The sequence below is a fragment of the Loxodonta africana genome, chromosome 4 (genome assembly GCF_030014295.1).
Source record: "Loxodonta africana isolate mLoxAfr1 chromosome 4, mLoxAfr1.hap2, whole genome shotgun sequence".
NCBI classification, from domain to species: Eukaryota; Metazoa; Chordata; class Mammalia; order Proboscidea; family Elephantidae; genus Loxodonta; species Loxodonta africana.
Window position 1 is genome coordinate 140,396,958 of NC_087345.1, and position 20,709 is coordinate 140,417,666.

Consider the following 20,709-nt stretch of genomic DNA (forward strand, 5'->3'; position numbering starts at 1 on the left):
GTTGTTGGCTTGAATTCTGGAGGATCTTGTTCTTTCAGGTCTTTATCATAAAGATCTCACCAGAGCACTGCAGTAATATAGTCTGTTACAGCAAGCAGCAAGTTTAAGGTTATTTCTTTTATTCTTGGTAACACTCTATAAGACTAGCCTTATACCTTTGACTAGATTGTGCTACAGTGAAAGAAGATTGTGTGTGTATGTGTGCACACACCACGTAACAACGTGCACCTATAGGACAGATTGGTAGCTTATGGGATTTAAAAAACAACTGTTTGCCTGCAATAATAAAAAAAGATTTTTTTTTTGCAATAGCATAGTGTAATTTGACCTTTGATGAGGCATCGGTGGTTCAGTGTAGAATTCTTGCCTTCCATGCAGGAGAACTGGGTTCGAGTCTGGCAAATGTACCTCATGCACAGCCACCACCTGTCTTTCAGTGAAGGCTTGCATGTTGCTATGATGTTAGGCAGGTTTCAGCGGAGCTTCCAGACTAAGACAGACTAGGAAGAAAGGCCTGGTGATCTACTTCCAAAAATCAGCTGATGAAAACCCTATGGATCGTGAACATGGTGTAGAACCAGGCAAGCATTTGTTCCGTTGTGCATGGGGTCACCATGAGTTGGGATCCAACTTGACAGTAGCTGACAACAATAACAATTTGGCTTTTAAACCAGCATTAAACCCGCTGCTGTCGAGTCGATTCCAACTCATAGTTACCCTATAGGCCAGAGTAGAACTGCCCTATAGTTTCTAAGGCTCTAATCTTTACAGAAGCAGATTGCCACATCTTTCTCCTGCAGAGCACCTGGTAGTTTTGAACTGTCATCCCACCAGTTAGCAGCCAGCTGAGCTCTTAACCGCTGTGCCACCAGGGCCCCTTTACTAGCAGATTAGACTTCCCTATCCAGGCTGAGGCAAGGTGAGTTTCCCTTAGTTACTACTAAGGTCTAAGCTATTATTAAGCAATTGTTATTTTATTAATGAGAACTGTCACTAGGTTTGGATAAGTGACTGGGATTATCTTAAAGGGAGTAGAAATGCAATAAATAGAAATAGGAAGAGGATTGACCAAAATATTGAATACAGGGTCAGAAGACTCATGTTCTAGCCTTGTAAAATAGGCAAGTTATTTAATTTCCCTGCATTTCTTTTTGTCATACGTAACATGAGGACAATAGATGATCTCTGTATGCCTTTCCAGTTATGGTAGGACTTTACCTTTTTATCAGTTTCTTGATATCAAGGAATGTTCTCAAAGGTTTTCAGAATAAACACATTAAACTACTCTGAAATATACCCATATCCAATTTAAAGACCTAGTGGTGATAAATTAATCCCTTTGACAGTCGGTAGAGCAGACTTTAATTGTTTGCTTAGTAAAGGCTGATTGAATATGGGGAAGGAGAGGAGAAAAGGGAAGGAGGAAGGGAAGAAGGGAGTGTGTGAAGGGCATTTCAAGCAACAGGAGTAGTGTGTATGCAGAGGTACTGAGTGAAAAGAACTTGCATATTTAGGGAATGTGATGCCTGGTAGAGGGAGGATGGTGAGAGATGAGGTTAAAAAAGTGTAGATAAGGACCCTTGTAGAACTTGGTATGGAGAAAGTGCATCAAGGTCATTGGCAGTTTTTAAGCAGGGGAGTGACAAGATCTTGTTTACATTCTAAAATGGTCACTCTCTGACTGGAAGATGAGTTCAGAGGTGGAGCAGGTTTAGGTGGGAGGACCAAAAGTTTGCTTTTGGACATGATAAGTTTGAAATGCCCCTGAGACATCTTAATGGGTATGTCAAGTAGATATTTGGGTGTCAGTGAGGAATTCCAGAGAGAGGTCTGTGCTGGAGATAATCATTTAGGAAGTAGCAGCATATAAATGAAATTTAAAGTTATTGAAATGGTTAAGGTTACTTAAGAGGGGAAGAGTGAAGAGAGGGAGAAGAGGAGGGCCCTAGGACCCAGCTTGAGGAATACCAGTATTCACAGGGCATTTTAAGGAGAGGAAGAAAGTAGAGGAGGCTGAGAAAGAGAAGCTTGTGAGGTAGGAGGAAAACCCAGGAAAGTGTAATATCATGAAAACCAGGAGAAAAGAGTTATATCAAGAGGAAGGGGAAGGAGCCATTGGTTGTGTCTAGTGCTACTTGAGAGTTCAAGGACAATAAGGATGAGAAAGTGACTATTGATTGGATCTGGCAACACAGGGTTCATCGGTGAACACAATAAGAGCTGTTTTGGTGAAGAGGCGTATATTGTCTCAGCTTATGTTCCACTGGCCAAAGCAGTCATATGACCAGGTCCAGATACAGTGGAATGGGGAAGGAGTAAGTGAACAATTGAGAACAATAATACACAGTCGCCACAATTCCTAAAGGAAAAAAGTATTCCCCATCCTAGAATCTTTCACATAGGCTACTATACTTCATGTAATTAATTCTCAGTGCTGAGTCTGATGCTGGAGAGAAAATTTCCTCCTTAAACACCACTTAATAATTGGCTAAGTATTCGAAGATCTAGGTTCTGATATTTACATAACCCTGACTATGACTTTGCAAAACTTCTCAGTGCATCAATTTCTCTGAAAAAGAGTAAGAATAATACTTTGTACATTATGCCTTCTATTTGCATATTATAGGAGCCATGGTGGTACAGTGGTTAAGCACTCAGCTACTAGCCGAAAGGTCAGTGTTTCGAACCCACCAGCCGCTCCATGGGAAAAAGATGTGACAGTCTGCTTCTATAAAGATTTACAGCCTTGAAAACCCTCTGGGGCAGTTCTACTTTGTTCTGTAGGGCTGCTATGAGTCGGAATCACTTGATGGCAATGTGTTTTCTATTTTTATATGGATATTGTAAGAATAATGGGACAATTTATGTTAAATTTGTTTTAGTTTTTAGTTAGATTTGATATTTGCTTTTTTGCTCCTACCTGTTGCCCTGCACTGGGTTAAAAAAACAAAATCAAATTTAGCAATTTAAATATCCAGAGGTTTCCTCACTTTGTTGTGAAATAGTGTGTACGGTTGAAATGACTATTCTGTATGTCGAGCCCCCTGTGTGTTATGGATGAGAAAATAGAGAATGAATAAATGACCAGAGGTATACTGTTAGTAAATGAAGGAACTGCTGAGATTCAGATCTTCTATTAATTTTTTTTTCCCCAACATATCCTTGTGGTTTTCAAATGGCAATTTTGACTCCCAGGGGACATTTGGCAGTGTCTGGAGATATTTTTGGTTGTCACAACTGGGGGTAAGGGGGATGTGCTGCATCTAGTGGGTAGAGTCCAGAGGTGCAGCTAAACATCTTGCAATGAATAGACAGTCCCAACAACAAACAGTTATCTGGCCAAAAATTGTCAGTAGTGCTAAGATTGAAAAACCTTGATTTATTCTACCTACTTCAGCAGCACATCATCACAAGAGCATATATAGAACTCAGTTATACTTTGTAGTAATAGAAGTATTGTAGCAGTGTGTTCTTCAGACCCAGGGCTGTTGTTTTGCAAAACTCTAAGGGATGCCATCAGGTCATAATCTTTGTAAATGGTCCATGTAAGTTGTGCTGTGTGCACAGCTTACATAATGAAACACAGTTGCCCTGTTTAGAACTGATGTTAGCAGTGAGTTTCCTGTGGACATTGACTCGTGTATTTAGTACCTACTGTGGACCAAGTGGAAGCCCTGGTGGCACAGCTGCTAACCAAAAGGTCGGCAGTTCAAATCCACCAAGTGCTCCTTGGAAATAATGTGGGGCAGTTCTCCTCTGTCCTGTAGGGTCACTATGAGTCAGAATTGACTCGATGGTAGTGGGGTTTTTTTTGGTCTGGATCAAGCCTCCGTGCTAGGAATACGGTGGTGAGGTAAGTAAGACAGACAAGATTCTGACCTGTGTGGTACTTACATTCCAGTAGAGAAGACATAGGCAATAGACTCCTTTAAAAAAAATGAATAAGATAATTACAGGCAGTGATAAGTACAATGAAGAAGAATTTTGCTAAGGTTGTGGGATAGAGAATGCATGGGTGCAGGTAGTGAGACTCTTTAGATACAGTGATAAAGGAAGGCCTCTCTAAAGAGATGGTGATGTTTGGGTTCTTTTATAAGGAACCAACCATGCAAAGACCTGGGGAAACAGCATTTCCAGGTAGAGGAAACAAGTTAGTGCAAAAGTCCAAAGGTAGGAATTAAACTTTTCTTCTTCTTTTTTTAAGGACTGAAAGAAGGCTAGTGTAGTTAGAGGGTAAGAAAAAGAGGGAAGAGAGAAATGAGATGAGATCACAGGGCTGGGTAGGGACCAGATTATATAGGTGTATAGAAAGAGTTTGGATTTTATTTTAATAAAATCCATTGAAAAGTGGGCAGCCTTTGGGATATTTAAGCAGAAGGGAGGGGTTCCTGTTTTTAAAAGATGACTTTGGATGTGGATGGAGAATAGATTGTGGGAGGACAGAATGGAAGAAAAGGACAGGAGCCTGTTACAGTGTTCTAGGGGAGAGATGATGTTGGCTTGAAACAGTGGTAGACTAGCAGCAGAAATGGAGAGAGAAGGTGGATTCTGGATATACTTTGGAGATGAAGTCAATAAGATTTCCTGATAGATGTGGAGAGTGTGGAAAAGAGAGGAAGCCAGATGATCCCTGTATTTTTCACTCTGAGCTAAAACTGAGGTTGGTAAAACTAGAGGCTTAAAGGGGAGAATCAAGAGTTCTGTTCTGGAAGTTTGAGGTCTGCGATTCTTACTAGACATCTTAGAAGGGGTGTTGAGCAGGCAGTGGCTGTATCACTGTGTGATTTAAGTGTACCGCAGTTTCTTAACTGTATTTAAACCTGATGCGTGCGCTTCTGGAGTTTAAGAAATGTTAAAGCTTGAGGGAACAAGAGACTAGCCAATTTGACCAAGAGTAAAAATGGCAACAAAGTTCTGTTTATAACACTAGTTCTCCCATGTAAACCATGAGATAGTAAAATATGTTCTTAGCATTTAGAATTCACCCACCCAGTCCCTTTTGGGTCAGGTTCACATTAATTGATTTTTCTGTTTCTTGTTATACAGTGTATTTTTATCATCGTCCCTTGGTAGAGTGGTATCTTCTAAAGAATATGTTTTTTGTTTCACTAACAAATAATTAAATGAATATGACTTTTAAAAAAATCCTTATGAATGAATTCATTAAACTACCCTAAAACCTGTATTTGAGTTTCCTTAAATCTTAGAGCTAACCCAAAAGGCAATAGCCTAAACAAAAGAACCACTTTTTCTTCTGATCTGTTTTAACAGATTTTTTGTGAGGAGTAAAGGAGGGGAACTGATCCATAGATCATGAAATATTAGAGCTGAAAAGGCCCTCTGAAAGCATCTTGTTTACCTTTCTCAGTTTACTGATGAGGAAATTATATATTTTGTTCCTAATGAAAATTTATTCTTTGTGTGTTGTTTCTCTTTGGAGCGCAGGTTCTTTGCAGCAGAAGAGAAGGTGGTGTAGGATAGACTGGTACGTTTGTATGTGCTGCCTGCCTTGGGATAGAAAACTTATTATTGGATTAGTTTAGCAGCCCAAACCTGTCTTCTGCTCTGGTCCTCCCTTCTGCCCTTCCCAGTTCATTACAACTTCTCTATGTACAATACTGTCCCTTGCTGCTAATTTCAGAGTTAGTGTAAACATGTTGTCTTAGTCATCTAGGGCTGTCATAACAGAAATACCACAAGTGGATGGCTTTAACAAAGAGAAATTTATTTTCTCACCGTCTAGTAGTTACAAAGTCCAAATTCAGGACGTCGGCTCCAGGGGAGGGCTTTCTCTCTCTGTTGACTCTGGAGGAAGGTCCTTGTCCTCAATCCTTCCCTGGTCGAGGAGCTTCTCGGGCTCAGGGACCCCGTTTCCAAAGGACACGCCTTGCTGCTGGTGCTGCTTTCTTGGTGGTATAAGGTCCCCAGCTCTCTGCTTGCTTCCCTTTCCTTTTATCTTTTGAGAGAGAAAAGGTGGTGCAGGCCACACCTCAGGGCAACTCCCTTTACCTTGGATTAGGGAGGTGACCTGAGTCAGGGTGGTGTTACAATCCCACCCTAATCCTCTCAGCATAAAATTATAATCACAAAATGGAGGACAACCATACAGTACTGAGAATCATGGCCTAACCAATTTTGGGGCAATATAATTCAATCCCTGACACATGAGAACTAGAAAAGAAGGGGGAGAGAGTTACAGAAAACTATGTAGTTTTGAGACTGAAGTTAACAGCAAAATATTAACATCTTTAAGTGACTTGAAGAGTTCCATATATGATTTATTTGTTTTTGGAGAAAAAATTCGTTTCTTGTTATTTTCAGTTTTGAAGTTCAATTATCTGAACTATTAGCACGTACAGTGTGTCATTCTAAATAACTTTTAATAACGATGCCTTAAATTTGTATGCAGCACTTTCACAGACATCCCATTTGCTTCTCAGAGCTCTATGAATTAGGAAGAACAGATATTTTTAAAAGGACAGGAAAGTAGGATTTAGAGAGGTAATTTGACCAAGGCCACATGGTTAAATGAGGGTATATACTAAGTCTCCTGACTGCCCTTTCTGCTGAACAGAGCTGCCTTTATGAGAGTTGGCACCAGAGTAAGTTAATGTTTCCGAATTCCAAGCCCTGGCCCAAAGTGTTTATGTTGAGTCCAGAGCTTAGATTCAATAGCTGGTACTATTTTTTTTTTTTTGACAGAATTGTGTTATAATACCTTGTTTTCTATCTGGCAAGGATAATATTACTTCTCATATGCATTCTAACTTTTTAAAGAATTTTCTGTTTGAGAGTAAATAAACTCAATGAATCATGTGCAATCTTTCATATTTCTAATGATTTTGCATCGTTTTCCTTGAAAAAAAATTTTCCTTCTTTTTTTAAAGATGTAGAACTTAACTAGAGCTTGAGGTTCTTTTAAAAATATGTTAGTAGTTTCCCTTAAAAAATTACTAGGCTCCCTAAATTCCAGTTGTGTATAAGAATAAAAGTGTAATAGAAAAGACCTTTTCAGAGTGTTGTATCCTTTTAGAAATAGAGGTGTCTTTTTTTTTTTTTTTTTAAATTGAAACGTACTTAAGCAAAATTCTGGATTTACAGAATTAAGATTTAAAGATTGTTATGTTCATCAGGAAGAAATGATGAAGTAAAAGAGCTGAACAGAATATTGCAAAGGGCAGCTCGAAAAGATAAAATACTGAGACAGATAGGGTTAACTGTGCCCATGGCTGAACAAAAGAGCTTTTAGAAGATTATCTTTTAGAAGTTGGGTAAACAGGAACCACACCCTATTGTGAAACAGATAGGGTTAACTGTGCTGGTGGAACAAAAGAGCTTTTAAAAAGATTACCGTCTAGAAGTTGGATAAACAGGAACCCACCCTGTCAACATGAGATAGGATTACTATCTCCTTCTTAGTTTCTTTCTAGTCATCTCCTCCTTTGCAGGCTCCTTATGTGCATAGGAGCAGAGTGTGACTGCTGTTTGACCTTCCATAGCTCTCTGAAGATGGCGATGGCGAAGTGGTACCAAAGATCAAGTGCGCCTGCGCTATATCCGGTAAGTGATGCCAAAGGCTGCTGAGAGGACTCCATCTTGAATATCAGCAGGTTCCATCTTGGATTCCAGATAGGTGCAACCTAATTAGCATACACCTTTCTGAGAAGTACCTGCCCCTTGAAAGAAGCCCACTAAATATTCATTACTCTCTTGTCTCCACCGAACCCATATAAGCCCTAGCCTTGCTTCCCTTTTTGAGTCAGTCTTTTGGAGAGCCTTAGATTCCCCCCGACTCCTTTTGCTTGACTCAAGCAAAACAAAGCTTGCTGAAGATAAATTTTGTCTTTCATGTGCATTTTTACTTGGGAAAAGACAAAGACCCTTTGTGTCAGACTGGCAATTGGTAACAGTATTATAATGACATGTGCAAAGACCTGGAGATAGGAAACCAAAACTCACTCGGCATTTCTGAAGCGGAAAGAACTGAAGAAAAAATTCAAGCCTTGAGTTTCAATATTGAAGGATTCTACAGGGAAAATATTAAACGACGCAGGAAGCATCAAAAGAAGATGGAAGGAACACACAGAGTCACTATACCAAAAAGAATTGGTCAACGTTCAACTGTTTCAGGAAGTAGCATATGATCAGGAACTGATGGTACTGAAGGAAGAAGCCCAAGCTGTACTGAAGGCATTGGTGAAAAACAAGGCTCCAGGAATTGACGGAAGGAGTACGATTGAGATGTTTCAACAAACGGATGCACTGCTGGAAGTGCTCACTCATCTACATCAAGAAATTTGGAAGACACCTACCTGGCCACCTGATTGAAAAAGATCCATATTTATGCCTGCTCCCAAGAAAGGTGATCCAACTGAATGGAAATTATTGAACAACGTAATTAATATCACACACAAATAAAATTTTGCTGAAGATCATTCAAAAGCAACTGCAGCAGTATATCGACAGGGAACTGCCAGAAATTCAAGCCCGGTTCAGAAGAGAACTTTGAACCAGGGATATCATTGCTGATGACAGATGGATACTGGCTAAGAGCAGAGAATACCAGAAAGGTGTTTACCTGTGTTTTATTGACTATGCAAAGGTATTTGACTGTGTGGGTCATAACAAATTATGAATAACATTGCAAAGAATGAGAACTCAGTAACACTTAATTGGGGTCATGAGGAACCTGTACGTAGATCAGGAGGCAGTCCTTCGAACAGAACAAGGCGATGCTGCATGGTTTAAAGTCAGGAAAGGCGTAGGTCAGGGTTGTATTCTTTCACCATACCTACTCAGTCTGTATGTTGAGCACTTAATCCGAGAAGCTGGACTATATCAAGAAAAATGGGGCATCAGGATTGAAGGAAGACCCATTTACAACCTGTGTTACGCAGATGACTCAACCTTGCTTGCTGAAGTTGAAGAGGGCTTGGAGCACTTACTGACAAAGATCAAAGATCACAGCCTTCAGCATGGGTTACCCTCCAAAATAAAGAAAACAAAATCCTCACAGTTGGACCAATCCAGCAACATCGTAATAAACAGAGAAAAGATTGAAGTTGTCAGGGATTTCATTTTTCTCGGATCCACAATCAACACCGATGGAAGCAGCAGTCAGGAAATCAAAAGATGCATTGGGCAAATCTGCTGCAAAAGACTTCTTTAAAGTGTTGAAAAGCAAAGATGTTGCCTTGAAGACTAAGGTGTGCCTGACGCAAGCCATGGTGTTTTCAGTTGTCTCACATGCGTGTGAAAGCTGGATGATGAAAAAGGAAGACTGAAGAAGAGTTGAGGCCTTTGAATTGTGGTGTTGGCAAAGAATATTGAATATACCGCAGACTGCCAAAAGAACGAACAAATCTGTCTTGGAAGAAGTACAACCAGAGTGCTCCTTAGAAGCAAGGATGGCAAGACTATGTCTCACATACTTTGGACGTATTATCAGGAGGGATGAGTCCCTGGAGAAGGACATCTTGCTTGGTAAAGTAGAGGGTCAGAGAAAAAGAGAGAGACCCTCAACGAGATGGATTGACACAGTGGCTCCAGCAGTGGGCTCCAGTATATCACGATTGTGAGGATGGCACGGGACCGGGCAGTGTTTCGTTCTGTTGTACATGGGATCGCTAGGAGTTGGAACCTACTTGACAGCACCTGACAATAGCATGTTTATCACAAAGGGATCTGTCTTTTTATGTAAGTGATTACCACCCACCCACCCACACACACACACACACACACAAACCCTAAACAAAAAAACAAACCAAATGCATTGCCATCAACTTGATTCTGACTCATAGTGACCCCACAGGACAAAGTAGAACTGACTTGTAGGATTTCCAAAGGAGCAGCTGGTAGATTCGAACTGCCTGCCTTTTGGTTAAGCAGCCACCAGGGCTCCACTGTGATCACCAGGTTCCTTTAAGTCAGTAGATCTATATCAGGAGTGCTCATCTGATCACCTGTGGCTCTTTAAAGAAAATAAATGCCAAGGTTTCATTTCAGACCTGCGAAATTAGAATCTTTGGATCCTGGATATGTGTATTTTTAAAAAAAGCATTACAGGTGATTAAGATACGCACTACTGTTTAAAAACCAGTGCTAAAGTAATAGGCCTATCTTATTTAAGATATTTAATGTATTAAAAACTTTTCAGGACACATTTTGCAGAGACATCTCTACGTGTCCCCTGAGGAATATTAGGGAAATAAAGTTAGATTCATTTGCTGTTTGTTAAAGAAAAATGTCACGTTTACTCAAAGTTGACTCTTTTAAATTAAAACATTATTATTTGATATATAATTCACATAAGGTAACTTTTATCTACTTAGAGTGTACAATTCAATTATTTTTCTACTCTGACACAAATGAGTTCGCCATGAGTCACAGTTGACTCCCAGCAACTGCTAGTAGTAATTTAGAATTCTATGGTCACATTCTCAAATAGTTTCTATAAAGAGATGTGTAGAAAGAAAACACTAGGTTATGCTCTCTTGACAGTCAAGAAAACTTAACACACTTCTTTAATCTGTGCTAGAATAAATGCAGCCGTATTGTTTACCAGGATAGTGATAGCTTACTTTCATTGAGCCCTTACAACATAACAAGGCAGTTTTCTGAGGTCTTTTGCGTATATTGTATCATTCATTCCTGAAGTAACCTGTGAAATAGGCATTGTTAATATCTCTGTTTTATAGATGAGGAAACTGAGGCTCCACTGAATTTATGTCAGTTATGCTCTGGAGCTGTTATCAGGGAAATCATATATATTCTTTTTCTCTTCACGAGGACAGGATTTTCTTTTCATTGGTTTGTTGTCAAAAGTGCGATTTGGCAGTTTCTCTGGTTATTTGCCTTAATACATTTTAAAGGATATTCTCTTTTCATAGATGGTTAGAATTATGGAAAAAGAGACCCTATGCTGGGTCATGAAGATACATCGTACTTGTGGAATTGGCTCTCAGTTAACATCAAATACCTGTGTGTACACAGTTGCATTCAGTTTCTCTCTGCATGTTGTTGTTAGCAGCTGTCCAGTAGGCCCCCGACTCATGGTAACCTCATGCACAATGGAATGAAATGCTTGGCTGTTCCTGTTATCTATAGGGTTTTCATTGGCTGACCTTTCAAAGTAGATCACCAGGCCTTTCTTGCTAGTCAGTCTAAAAGCTCTGCGGAAACCTGTTCAGTATCATAGCAGCATACCAGCCTCTACTGACAGATGGGTGGTGGCTGCGCATGAGGTGCACTGGCTGGGAATGGAACCTGAATCTTACACATGGAAGACGCACTGAACCACCACTGCTCCCATTCCCTGTGCACCAAAAAAAACAAAACCACACCCATTGCTGTTGAGCCAGTTCTGACTCATGGAATCCCCGTGTGTCCTTTATTTGAGGCAACAGAGAGATTAGTTTCTTTGGTTCCTTATGAAGTAGAATGGTTTTTTAGAAATAATATTTGGACTGGAAATCAAATATTTTTTCAGGGTATATTAAAATCTCTGGAACAGGAATCTTCATTTTCCACAAGTTCCCCCAGGTGATTCTGGGGCACACTTAAAGGCTGAGAACCAATGATCACAGTCTTGCCATGATACATATACACAGGTCCCAGAATGACGATAGCAGGGTAAAGCTAGGCTCAGAGGAACTGATTGTGTTTCCTCTTCTGTAAATGGAGTCTGTAGTAGTATACACCTTGTCTCACAGAGTTGTAGCAGGAATGAAATAAGTTTGTTCATAGAAAGCAGTGAGAATAGTACCTGGTGCATAGAAAGTATTTAATAATGTTAGATATAACACATCACTGGAGATTAACTTAAATTTCACTTTAAAAAGACTATCTTATCCAAAAGACAACATTAATCTATCTTATTGTTCTTTAATTACCCAGAAACTTCATAATTATCTTTAAAAAAAAAAAAAAGATTGACTTGGTTATTATCTGACTCCATTCACCTGAACATAACGTTTATCCCCTGTACTAAAATAGTCCCCCCCACGTGTCTGTCAGTTTGTCGTACTGTGGGGGCTTGTGTATTGCTATGATGCTGGAAGCTATGCCACTGGTATTCAGATACCAGCAGGGTCACCCATGGAGGACAGGTTTCAGCTGAGCTTCCAGACTAAGATAGACTAGGAAGAAGGACCCGGCAGTCTATTTCTGAAAAGTATTAGCCAGTGAAAACCTTATGAATAGCAGCGGAACACTGTCTGATATAGTGCTGGAAGATGAGCCCCCAGGTTGGAAGGCACTCAAAAGATGACTAGGGAAGAGCCGCCTCCTCAAAGTAGAGTCAGCATTAATGACATGGAGGGAGTAAAGCTTTCGGGACCTTCATTTGCTGATGTGGCACAACTCAAAATGAGAAGAAACAGCTGCAAACATCCATTAATAATCGGAACCTGGAATGTACGAAGTATGAATCTAGGAAAATTGGAAATCATCAAAAATGAAATGGAACACGTAAACATCAATATCATAGGCATTAGTGAACTGAAGTGGACTGGTATTGGCCATTTTGAATCGGACAATCACATAGTCTGCTATGCTGGGAATTACTCGAAGAGGAATGGTGTTGCATTCATCATCAAAAAGAACATTTCAAGATCTATCCTGAAGTACAATGCTGTCAGTGATAGGATAATATCCATACGCCTACAAGGAAGACCAGTTAATACGACTATTATTCAAATTTACACACCAACCACTAGGGGCAAAGATTAATAGAAGATTTTTATCAGCTGCTGCAGTCTGAAATTGATCGAACATTCAATGGCGATTGGAACGTGAAAGTTGGAAACGAAGAAGGATCAGTAGTTGGAAAATATGGCCTTGGTGATAGAAACAATGCCGGAGATGGAATGATAGAACTTTGCAAGACCAATGACTTCTTCATTGCAAATAACCTTCTTTCACCAACATAAACAGCGACTGTACACATGGACCTCGCCAGATGGAACACACAGAAATCAAATTGACTACATCTGTGGAAAGACAACGGAAAAGCTCAATATCATTAGTCAGAACAAGGCCAGGGACCGACTGTGGAACAGACCATCAATTGCTCATATGCTACTTCAAGCTGCAACTGAAGAAAATCAGAGCAAGTCCACGAGAGCCAAAATATGACTTTGAGTATATCCCACCTGGATATAGAATTTAGAGACCATCTGAAGAATAGATTTGACGCATTGAACACTAGTGACCACAGACCAGACGAGTTGTGGAATGACATCAAGGACATCATCCATGAAGAAAGCAAGAGGTCACTGAAAAGACAGGAAAGAAAGAAAAGACTAAGATGGATGTTAGAGGAGACTCTGAAATTTGCTCTTGAGCGTCGAGCAGCTAAAACAAAAGGAAGAATTGATGAAATAAAAGAACTGAACAGAAGATTTCAAAGGGCGGCTCGAGAAGACAAAGTATTATAACAACAATGTGCAAAGAGCTGGAGATGGAAAACCAAAAGGGAAGAACACACTTGGTGTTTCTCAACTTGAAAGAACTGAAGAAAAAATTCAAGCCTCGAGTTCCAATAGTGAAGGATTCCACGGGGAAAATATTAAATGACGCAGGAAGCATCAAAAGAAGATGGAAGGAATACACAGAGTCGTTATACTAAAAAGAATTAGTCTATGTTCAACCATTTCAAGAGGTGGCATATGATCAGGAACCGATGGTACTGAAGGAAGAAGTCCAAGCTGAAGGCATTGGCAAAAAACAAGGCTTCAGGAATTGATGGAATATCAATTGAAATGTTTCAACAAACAGATGCAGCGCTGGAGGTGCTCACTCATCTATGCCAAGAAATACGGAAGACAGCTTCCAGGCCAGTTGACTGGAAGAGATCCATATTTATGCCCATTCCCAAGAAAGGTGATCCTACCGAACGTGGAAATTATAGAACAATACCATTAATATCACACACAAGCAAAATTTTGCTGAAGATCATTCAAAAATGGCTGCAGCAGTATATCAACAGGGAACTGCCAGAAATTCAGGCTAGTTTCAGAAGAGGACGTGGAACCAGGGATATCATTGCTGATGTCAGATGGATCCTGGCTGAAAGCAGAAGGATGTTTACCTGTGTTTTGTTGAATATGTAAAGGCATTCGACTGTGTGGATCGTAACAAACTATGGATAACACTGTGAAGAATGGGAATTCCAGAACACTTAATTGTGCTCATGAGGAACCTTTACATAGATCAAGAGGCAGTTGTTTGGACAGAACAAGGGGATACTGATTGGTTTAAAGTCAGGAAAGGTGTGTGTCAGGGTTGTATTCTTTCACCATACCTATTTAATCTGTATGCTGAACAAATAATTTGAGAAGCTGGACTATATGAAGAAGAACAGGGCATCAGGATTGGAGGAAGACTCATTAACAACCTGTGTTATGCAGATGACACAACCTTGCTTGCAGAAAGTGAAGAGGACTTGAAGCACTTACTAATGAAGATCGAAGACCACAGCCTTCAGTAGGGATTACACCTCAACATAAAGAAAGCAAAAATCCTAACAACTGGACCAATGACCAACATCATGATAAACGGGGAAAAGATTGAAGTTGTCAAGGATTTCATTTTACTTGGATCCACAATCAACAGCCATGGAAGCAGCAGTCAAGTAATCAAAAGATGCATTGTATTGGGTAAATGTGCTGCAAAGGACCTCTTCAAAGTGTTGAAGAGCAAAGATGTCACCCTGAAGACTAAGGTGCGCCTAACCCAAGCCATGATATTTTCAATTGCATCATATGCATGTGAAAGCTGGACAATGAATAAGGAAGACTGAAGAAGAACTGACCCCTTTGAATTGTGGTGTTGGCGAAGAATATTGAATGTACCATGGACTGCCAAAAGAACGAACAAATCTGTCTTGGAAGAAGCGTGGCCAGAATGCTCCTTAGAGGCAAGAATGGCGAGACTGTGTCTTACATACTTTGGACATGTTGTCAGGAGGGATCAGTCCCTGGAGAAGGACATCATGCTTGGCAGAGTACAGGGTCAGCGGAAAAAAGGAAGACCCTCAACAAGGTGGATCAACACAGTGGCTGCAACAGTGAGCTCAAGCATAACAACGATTGTAAGAATGGCGCAGGACCTGGCAGTGTTTCGTTCTGTTGTGCATAGGGTTGCTATGGGTTGGAACTGACTTGACAGCACGCACCTAACAACAACAAACAAAATAGTCCAGGAATATTGTATTTGCTCAAGAAATATTTAAGTGAAGAAATGAATGAGTCAATGAATCTGAGTTTTAGTCCTGGCCTTATTACCAGCCAGCTTTGGGACTTTGGCGAATTTTCTTAATTTCTTTGGGCCTCATTGTCCTTACATTAAAATGAAGATGTGGAACTAAGTGATACCCAGGTGATATCTCAAATTCCAATTTTCTGTGGTCCCACACACTGTAGTTTTAGCACTTTTTGTTGGAGGATAAAAGATTAGTGAGAATCATAATTTTTTTTTTTTGACCTAGATCAGACCAATTAGATGTCCTTGTTTGGGCAGTCCTGTTTAATGGCTACTTTTATTATGTTTGCTTTTATTTAGTAAAGCCATTTCAGTGCACTAGTATGTCATCTAGAAGGAAGCAATTTGGTATAAAATAAAAAGGGATTTGGGGTTCAGAGAGACCTGGATTTGAATCCATGATCTCTTGTACGTCATTATTTCCTGACCTTTTTGAGTAGGAGGACCCTTAAAAATACAACAAAAATTTACTGAAGTATATAATATGTATACAGAAAAGTACATATATCATAAGCACATAGTTCGATAAAATTTTATAAACGGAATATGCCGGTGCAGCCAAGTCCGCTTCCTGCCCCCTTGTCACTGCCTAGTCCCCAAAGCAACCATTGTCCTGACTTCTAAAAGCATAGATTAGTTTTGCCTGTTTTTATACTTTCTGTCATTGGAATCATTCAGTATGTACTCTTTTGTATCTGGCTTCTTTTACTCAGTTTCATGATTATGAAATTAATCTGCATTTGCTGAGTGTAGCTGCAGATTGTTCATTTCGTTTTTCTGTAGCATTTCTTAGTGTAACTATACCACATCTTATCTATTTGTTCTGTTGTTGAAGGGTACCAAGTTGTTTGCAGGTTTTGGCTACAGTAAATAGTCCTACTAGGAATATTCTGGTACTCCTGGTGAACACATGTAAGCATTTTTCTTGGCTACTTAACGAGGGGGTTGGATTGCTGGGCCAGGAAGATGATTCGCCTCACCCCTTTGGACATCAAAAACATTTAACATGATAGTTGTATTTTTAATATTTGTATGAAAAAATACATGATAGAAATTGACTGTGGGCTGAGTTAATCTTAAATGAATTTGTTTCATAAATCATTACAGTGCTTACACATACTTGAAAAGTAGTAGCTGCTGTGTGTATGAGATGTTTATATATTCAGCCCACAGTGTTTGATGTGCAGACAGACTTCCATAATTCTTGAAGTAATTCCAAGATGCTGTTTATAGTTTGAGAATCAAAGTGCCACTTAGGGGTGTATAAATTGTTTTAGCCTCCGTTTATTCATTTACCACTCTTGATCTGGCTTTCCCCGTTATAAAATGGGTATTGAAATACTCATCTCTGAGGGTTGTTGTGAGAATTTGATTGTTTAGTTTGTAAAAACACTTAGTGTAGTGTCTGGCATGTAGTTATTACACAGTAAATAATAATTCTGTTACCCTGTCCTTTCTTTGTAATAGTACTTTACTGATGTAATTGCAGCAAACCCTGGTAAACACATCCTGAACTTAGCATATATTTCAACGACTCTTGACTTCAAGGATCTTTTCACAGAAGTGATTTCTAAATCGGTCACATTAGTACTGACCTCTTTATTAGAGGTTTAACTGTTTCAAATTGAACTAATTTATCCTGCCTCCCCCTCTCCCCCATGACGTCCTGATTTCCATTAAATAGTACCAACTTTCAAGTCCCCAGATTTGGCTCCTAGAATGTTAAGAGTAGAAGAGATCCCAAGAGTCATTTAGTTTAATAGATGCACGCGTGCATTTATTCTGTAGGTGATTTTCCTTTACCATGTGTTGGCATTCAGGGCACAGAAAGATAAGACATGGTTTCTGCCCTTAAAAGCAGCTTGCAGTCTAGATGGAGAAACAAGTAAATCAATTCATCTGTGGCAAGTGCTATGTGATTGTTTGCATAGGGTAGTATGGGAGCAACTCCAGCTGTAGGCTGGGGTCAGAGAAGGTAAAAACTTAGCTGCAAGAAAAGACTAAAGGGCATTCTAGGCAAAGAGAATAGGAGATGTGACGACTCAGAAGCCCGACATAGCATGATATTTTTAGGGAATAGTAGCAGTAATAGCTTACATTTATTAAGTACACAGTGACGTTTATTGATGTCTGAACCTGAACAATGTCCAGCATAGCTAGAATGAAAGGTCAAGGCTACAAGGCGCTAAAGGGCAGGAGGGGGTCAAGCATACAGAGTGTGGTAGCAGGTAAGCCCAGACAGTTAAGGCCTGAAATCCAGATCTCTAGATTCCTGGCCCAGTACTCTTCCATCATCCAAAATTGTTTTTGAGGTTTGTAATGTTGTGTATTGGTCAAAATGAATAGTCCATTGCCTCTAGGCCTCTGACTCTAAAGGCTGTGCTTTTAATTATATTTGCTTATATAGTTCATAATTAAGAAGCATTTTGTAAACTCTTAGGCAAAAATAAAAGAAGGATTTCATACCAGCTTGCCCTGATCTTCAGCCTTCTGGCTTTATTTTACATCTGTGAGTTTCCAAGGTATTAGGTTGAATAAAGAGAGCAGCCTTTATGGTTGTCCTACTTTTCCCCTGCTCCAGATTCGTCTTCATAAATAGGGTGATTGGGAGCCAGCTTTTATTCACTCAGCCTAGGAATTATTCTGTTTAATTAATTTACTTTAACCAAACTCCTAAGAATGCCACTCTATGTGTATTATAAGAAAGCTAACATGTAAGTAGACTCTTGTCTGTCAATCACTTAATTTTCTTTTCTTAGGAAAGTCCACCTAGCAAATTCAATTAAAATTAGAGAGTTGCCACCTGAGAATAAAAAGAATTAAATGATTTTAAAGATCTTTTCTATCAAGCTTTGGCAAGAGGTAAATAGTAAATACAGGTTAAGATTGTATATCTTTCTAGGCAGGCAAGAATAAGTGTTCATATAGGTCAGATACTGTATTTATTCAGTTGAACTATGGGTATTAGAATAAGACAGATTCATCAGTGCTTTCTCTTCAGCTATGATTTTTTGTAGACACCTTAATTTCCACTTAATCTTGTGTTTGTTAGCTTTATCAGCTTACTAATCCTCTGGTGGCACAGTGGTTTAGAGCTCAGGCTGCTAACCAAAAAGGTCAGCAGTTTGAATCTACCAGCCGCTTCTTGGAAATCCTGTGAGGCAGTTCTACTCTCTCCTACAGGGTTGTGAGGAGCCAGAATTGACTCGATGGCAACAGAGTTTTTTTGTTTGTTTGCTTAATGCCTTTGCTATAAACCTCAGATTTCTAAATTTAATGTTGAATTTAGCCTGACAATTGCCCACTTTCCAAAAAGAACATCAAAGTAATCTGTTGATCAAACAAAGCCACGTTACTTCCTGCGGTAAGGGTGAACATTGCCCTCGAGTCCTAGTGGTGCTTTACAAGAAAAGATCAGTCTTACTGGTCTGAAAGGGACTGGAGAAACCCTGAGAGTATGCCTCCCCGAGACACCTTTTTAACTCAGTAGTGAAGTCACTCCTGAGGTTCACCTTTCAGCCAAAGATTAGACAGGCCCATAAAACAAAAGGAGACTAAATGAGTATACCATCCAAGGGGCAAGGACAAGAAGGTAGGAGGGGACAGGAAAGCTAGTAACAGGGAACCCAAGGTCGAGAAGGGGAGAGTGTTGACGTGGGGTTGGCAGCCAGTGTCACAAAACAATATATGTATTAATCGTTTAATGAGAAACTAATTTGCTCTGTAAGCTTTCATCTAAAGTACAATTAAAAAAAAAAAGTCCTAGTAGTGTTTTAGAAGTCAGTGTTTTAGAGGTCATGGGTAGATATTTTTACAGTTTTGGGCCTGGGTTTAAGTTTAGGCAGGTCTTTCAGTATGGTGGATCTTGTTGAGATGGACAAAGTTCATGATATGACAGTTTAAGATTGTAGAGCTGATGAGTAAATACTTGTTTGATAAGTGAGCAGGTTTACCCAGTTGAGTAATTCATTGTTCTAGAAAGAAGCTGGTTGAACAGTCTGTTTGGTTAAATGAATTTTCGAGAAGTTTCTGGCACTAATAATAAAGTTATTTGCTAGTTTGTGTTCTTGTCTTCCCGGGCAAGAATTTCCTGGAACAAACAAAGTGGTGTTGATGTAGGTAGGAGCCTTAGATCTTAGTCCTCATAATTAAGCTGTATGAATGCAGAAAGGCTCAGTTCTCAACCACATATATAAAGGAAGGCAGTTTTTTTTTTTTTTTTTTTAAATTGTGCTTTAGGTGAAAGCTTATAGAGCAAATTAGTTTCTCACTAAACAATTTATACACAAATTGTTTTGTGACATTGGTTGCCAACCCTGCGACATGTCAACATTTTCCCCTTCTTGACCTTGGGTTCCCCATTTCCATTTGTGCAGCTTTCCTATCCCCTCCTTAAAGGCAGGCAAATTACAAAGATTTGCTCTGCCCAGCTCTGGTATCTTACCATTCCCGTGACCTTTTTCTTCTAATTGTAGGTGGTGGTATGATTGTGGCTTTCTTTGGCATTTTGTCTACCAACTTCAACTGGTATTTATGTTGTTGACAGTTTCTTTGTTCCACTTAATTTTTTGTGCTGTTTTTCTTTATGTATTTTCTTTTCATTGTTGTTGACTTTCTATTTGCGGAGTCTTTATGTTTTTCTTGTTTTTTATTTTTGATGTATAGGATTGTTAGTTTTCTTTGTGGTTACCTTAATTTTTTTTACCCACATTTTTCTCAGTTTAAACCAATCATTTATTTCTTTATATCACCTTAACTTCCCCTCCATATGAAGGATCTATGACTATATTATTTAGTCACTCTTTTTTTTTTTTAATGTCATCTTTTACATATTGACGTTTCTGTTTCCCTATTTTCAGTATCTTGGCTTTGATTTATTTGTGATTTGACTATCTGGGTTGATATCTGGTTGTTCTGTCCTATGTTCTAGTCTTTCGTTGTTACCTGATGTTACTGATTTTCTAACTGGCGGACTCCCTTTAGTCCTTCTTGTAATTTTGGTTTGGTTTTTACAAATTCTCTAAACTTTTGTTTATCTGGAAATGCCCTAGTTTCACCATCATATTTGAAGGACAGTTTTGCTGGATATATAATTTTTGGCTGGTAATTTTTGTCCTTCGAGGCTTTGTATATGTCATCCCACTGCCTTCTTGCCTGCATGGTTTCTGCTGAGTAGCCAGAGCTTAGTCTGATTGACTCTCCTTTGTAGGTGACTTTTCATTTATTCCTAGCTGCTCTTAAAATTCTCTCTTTATCTTTGGTTTTGGCAAGTTTGCTTATAATGTGTCCTGGTGACTTTCTTTTGAGTTCTGCCTTGTCAACTGGTATTTAAAGATATTATTTATGTCTTGCTACTCCCCTAAATGTATTTTATACCTCATTTCTATTATAGTCATTTATGTGGCTAATTCAGTTCCATAGTAAATTTTAAGCCCGTGAAATACAGGG

General features: G+C 39.3%; 1 protein-coding gene across 7 annotated transcripts in view; it reads left to right on the forward strand.

The window, feature by feature from the left end:
- The window catches only part of ADIPOR2 (adiponectin receptor 2), an 86,685-nt gene that overhangs the window by 44,132 nt on the left and 21,844 nt on the right, over positions 1-20,709 (forward strand). The window contains exon 2 of one of the 7 annotated variants that reach the window (XM_010590787.3): positions 7,449-7,560. The exons of 5 other annotated variants lie outside the window; for them this stretch is intronic. In XM_010590787.3, the coding sequence (XP_010589089.1) occupies positions 7,456-7,560 (105 nt within the window). In that variant the 5' untranslated portion in view covers positions 7,449-7,455. The remainder of the gene's footprint in view (positions 1-7,448; positions 7,561-20,709) is intronic. One more of the 7 variants, XM_023548992.2, reaches the window with a different exon arrangement.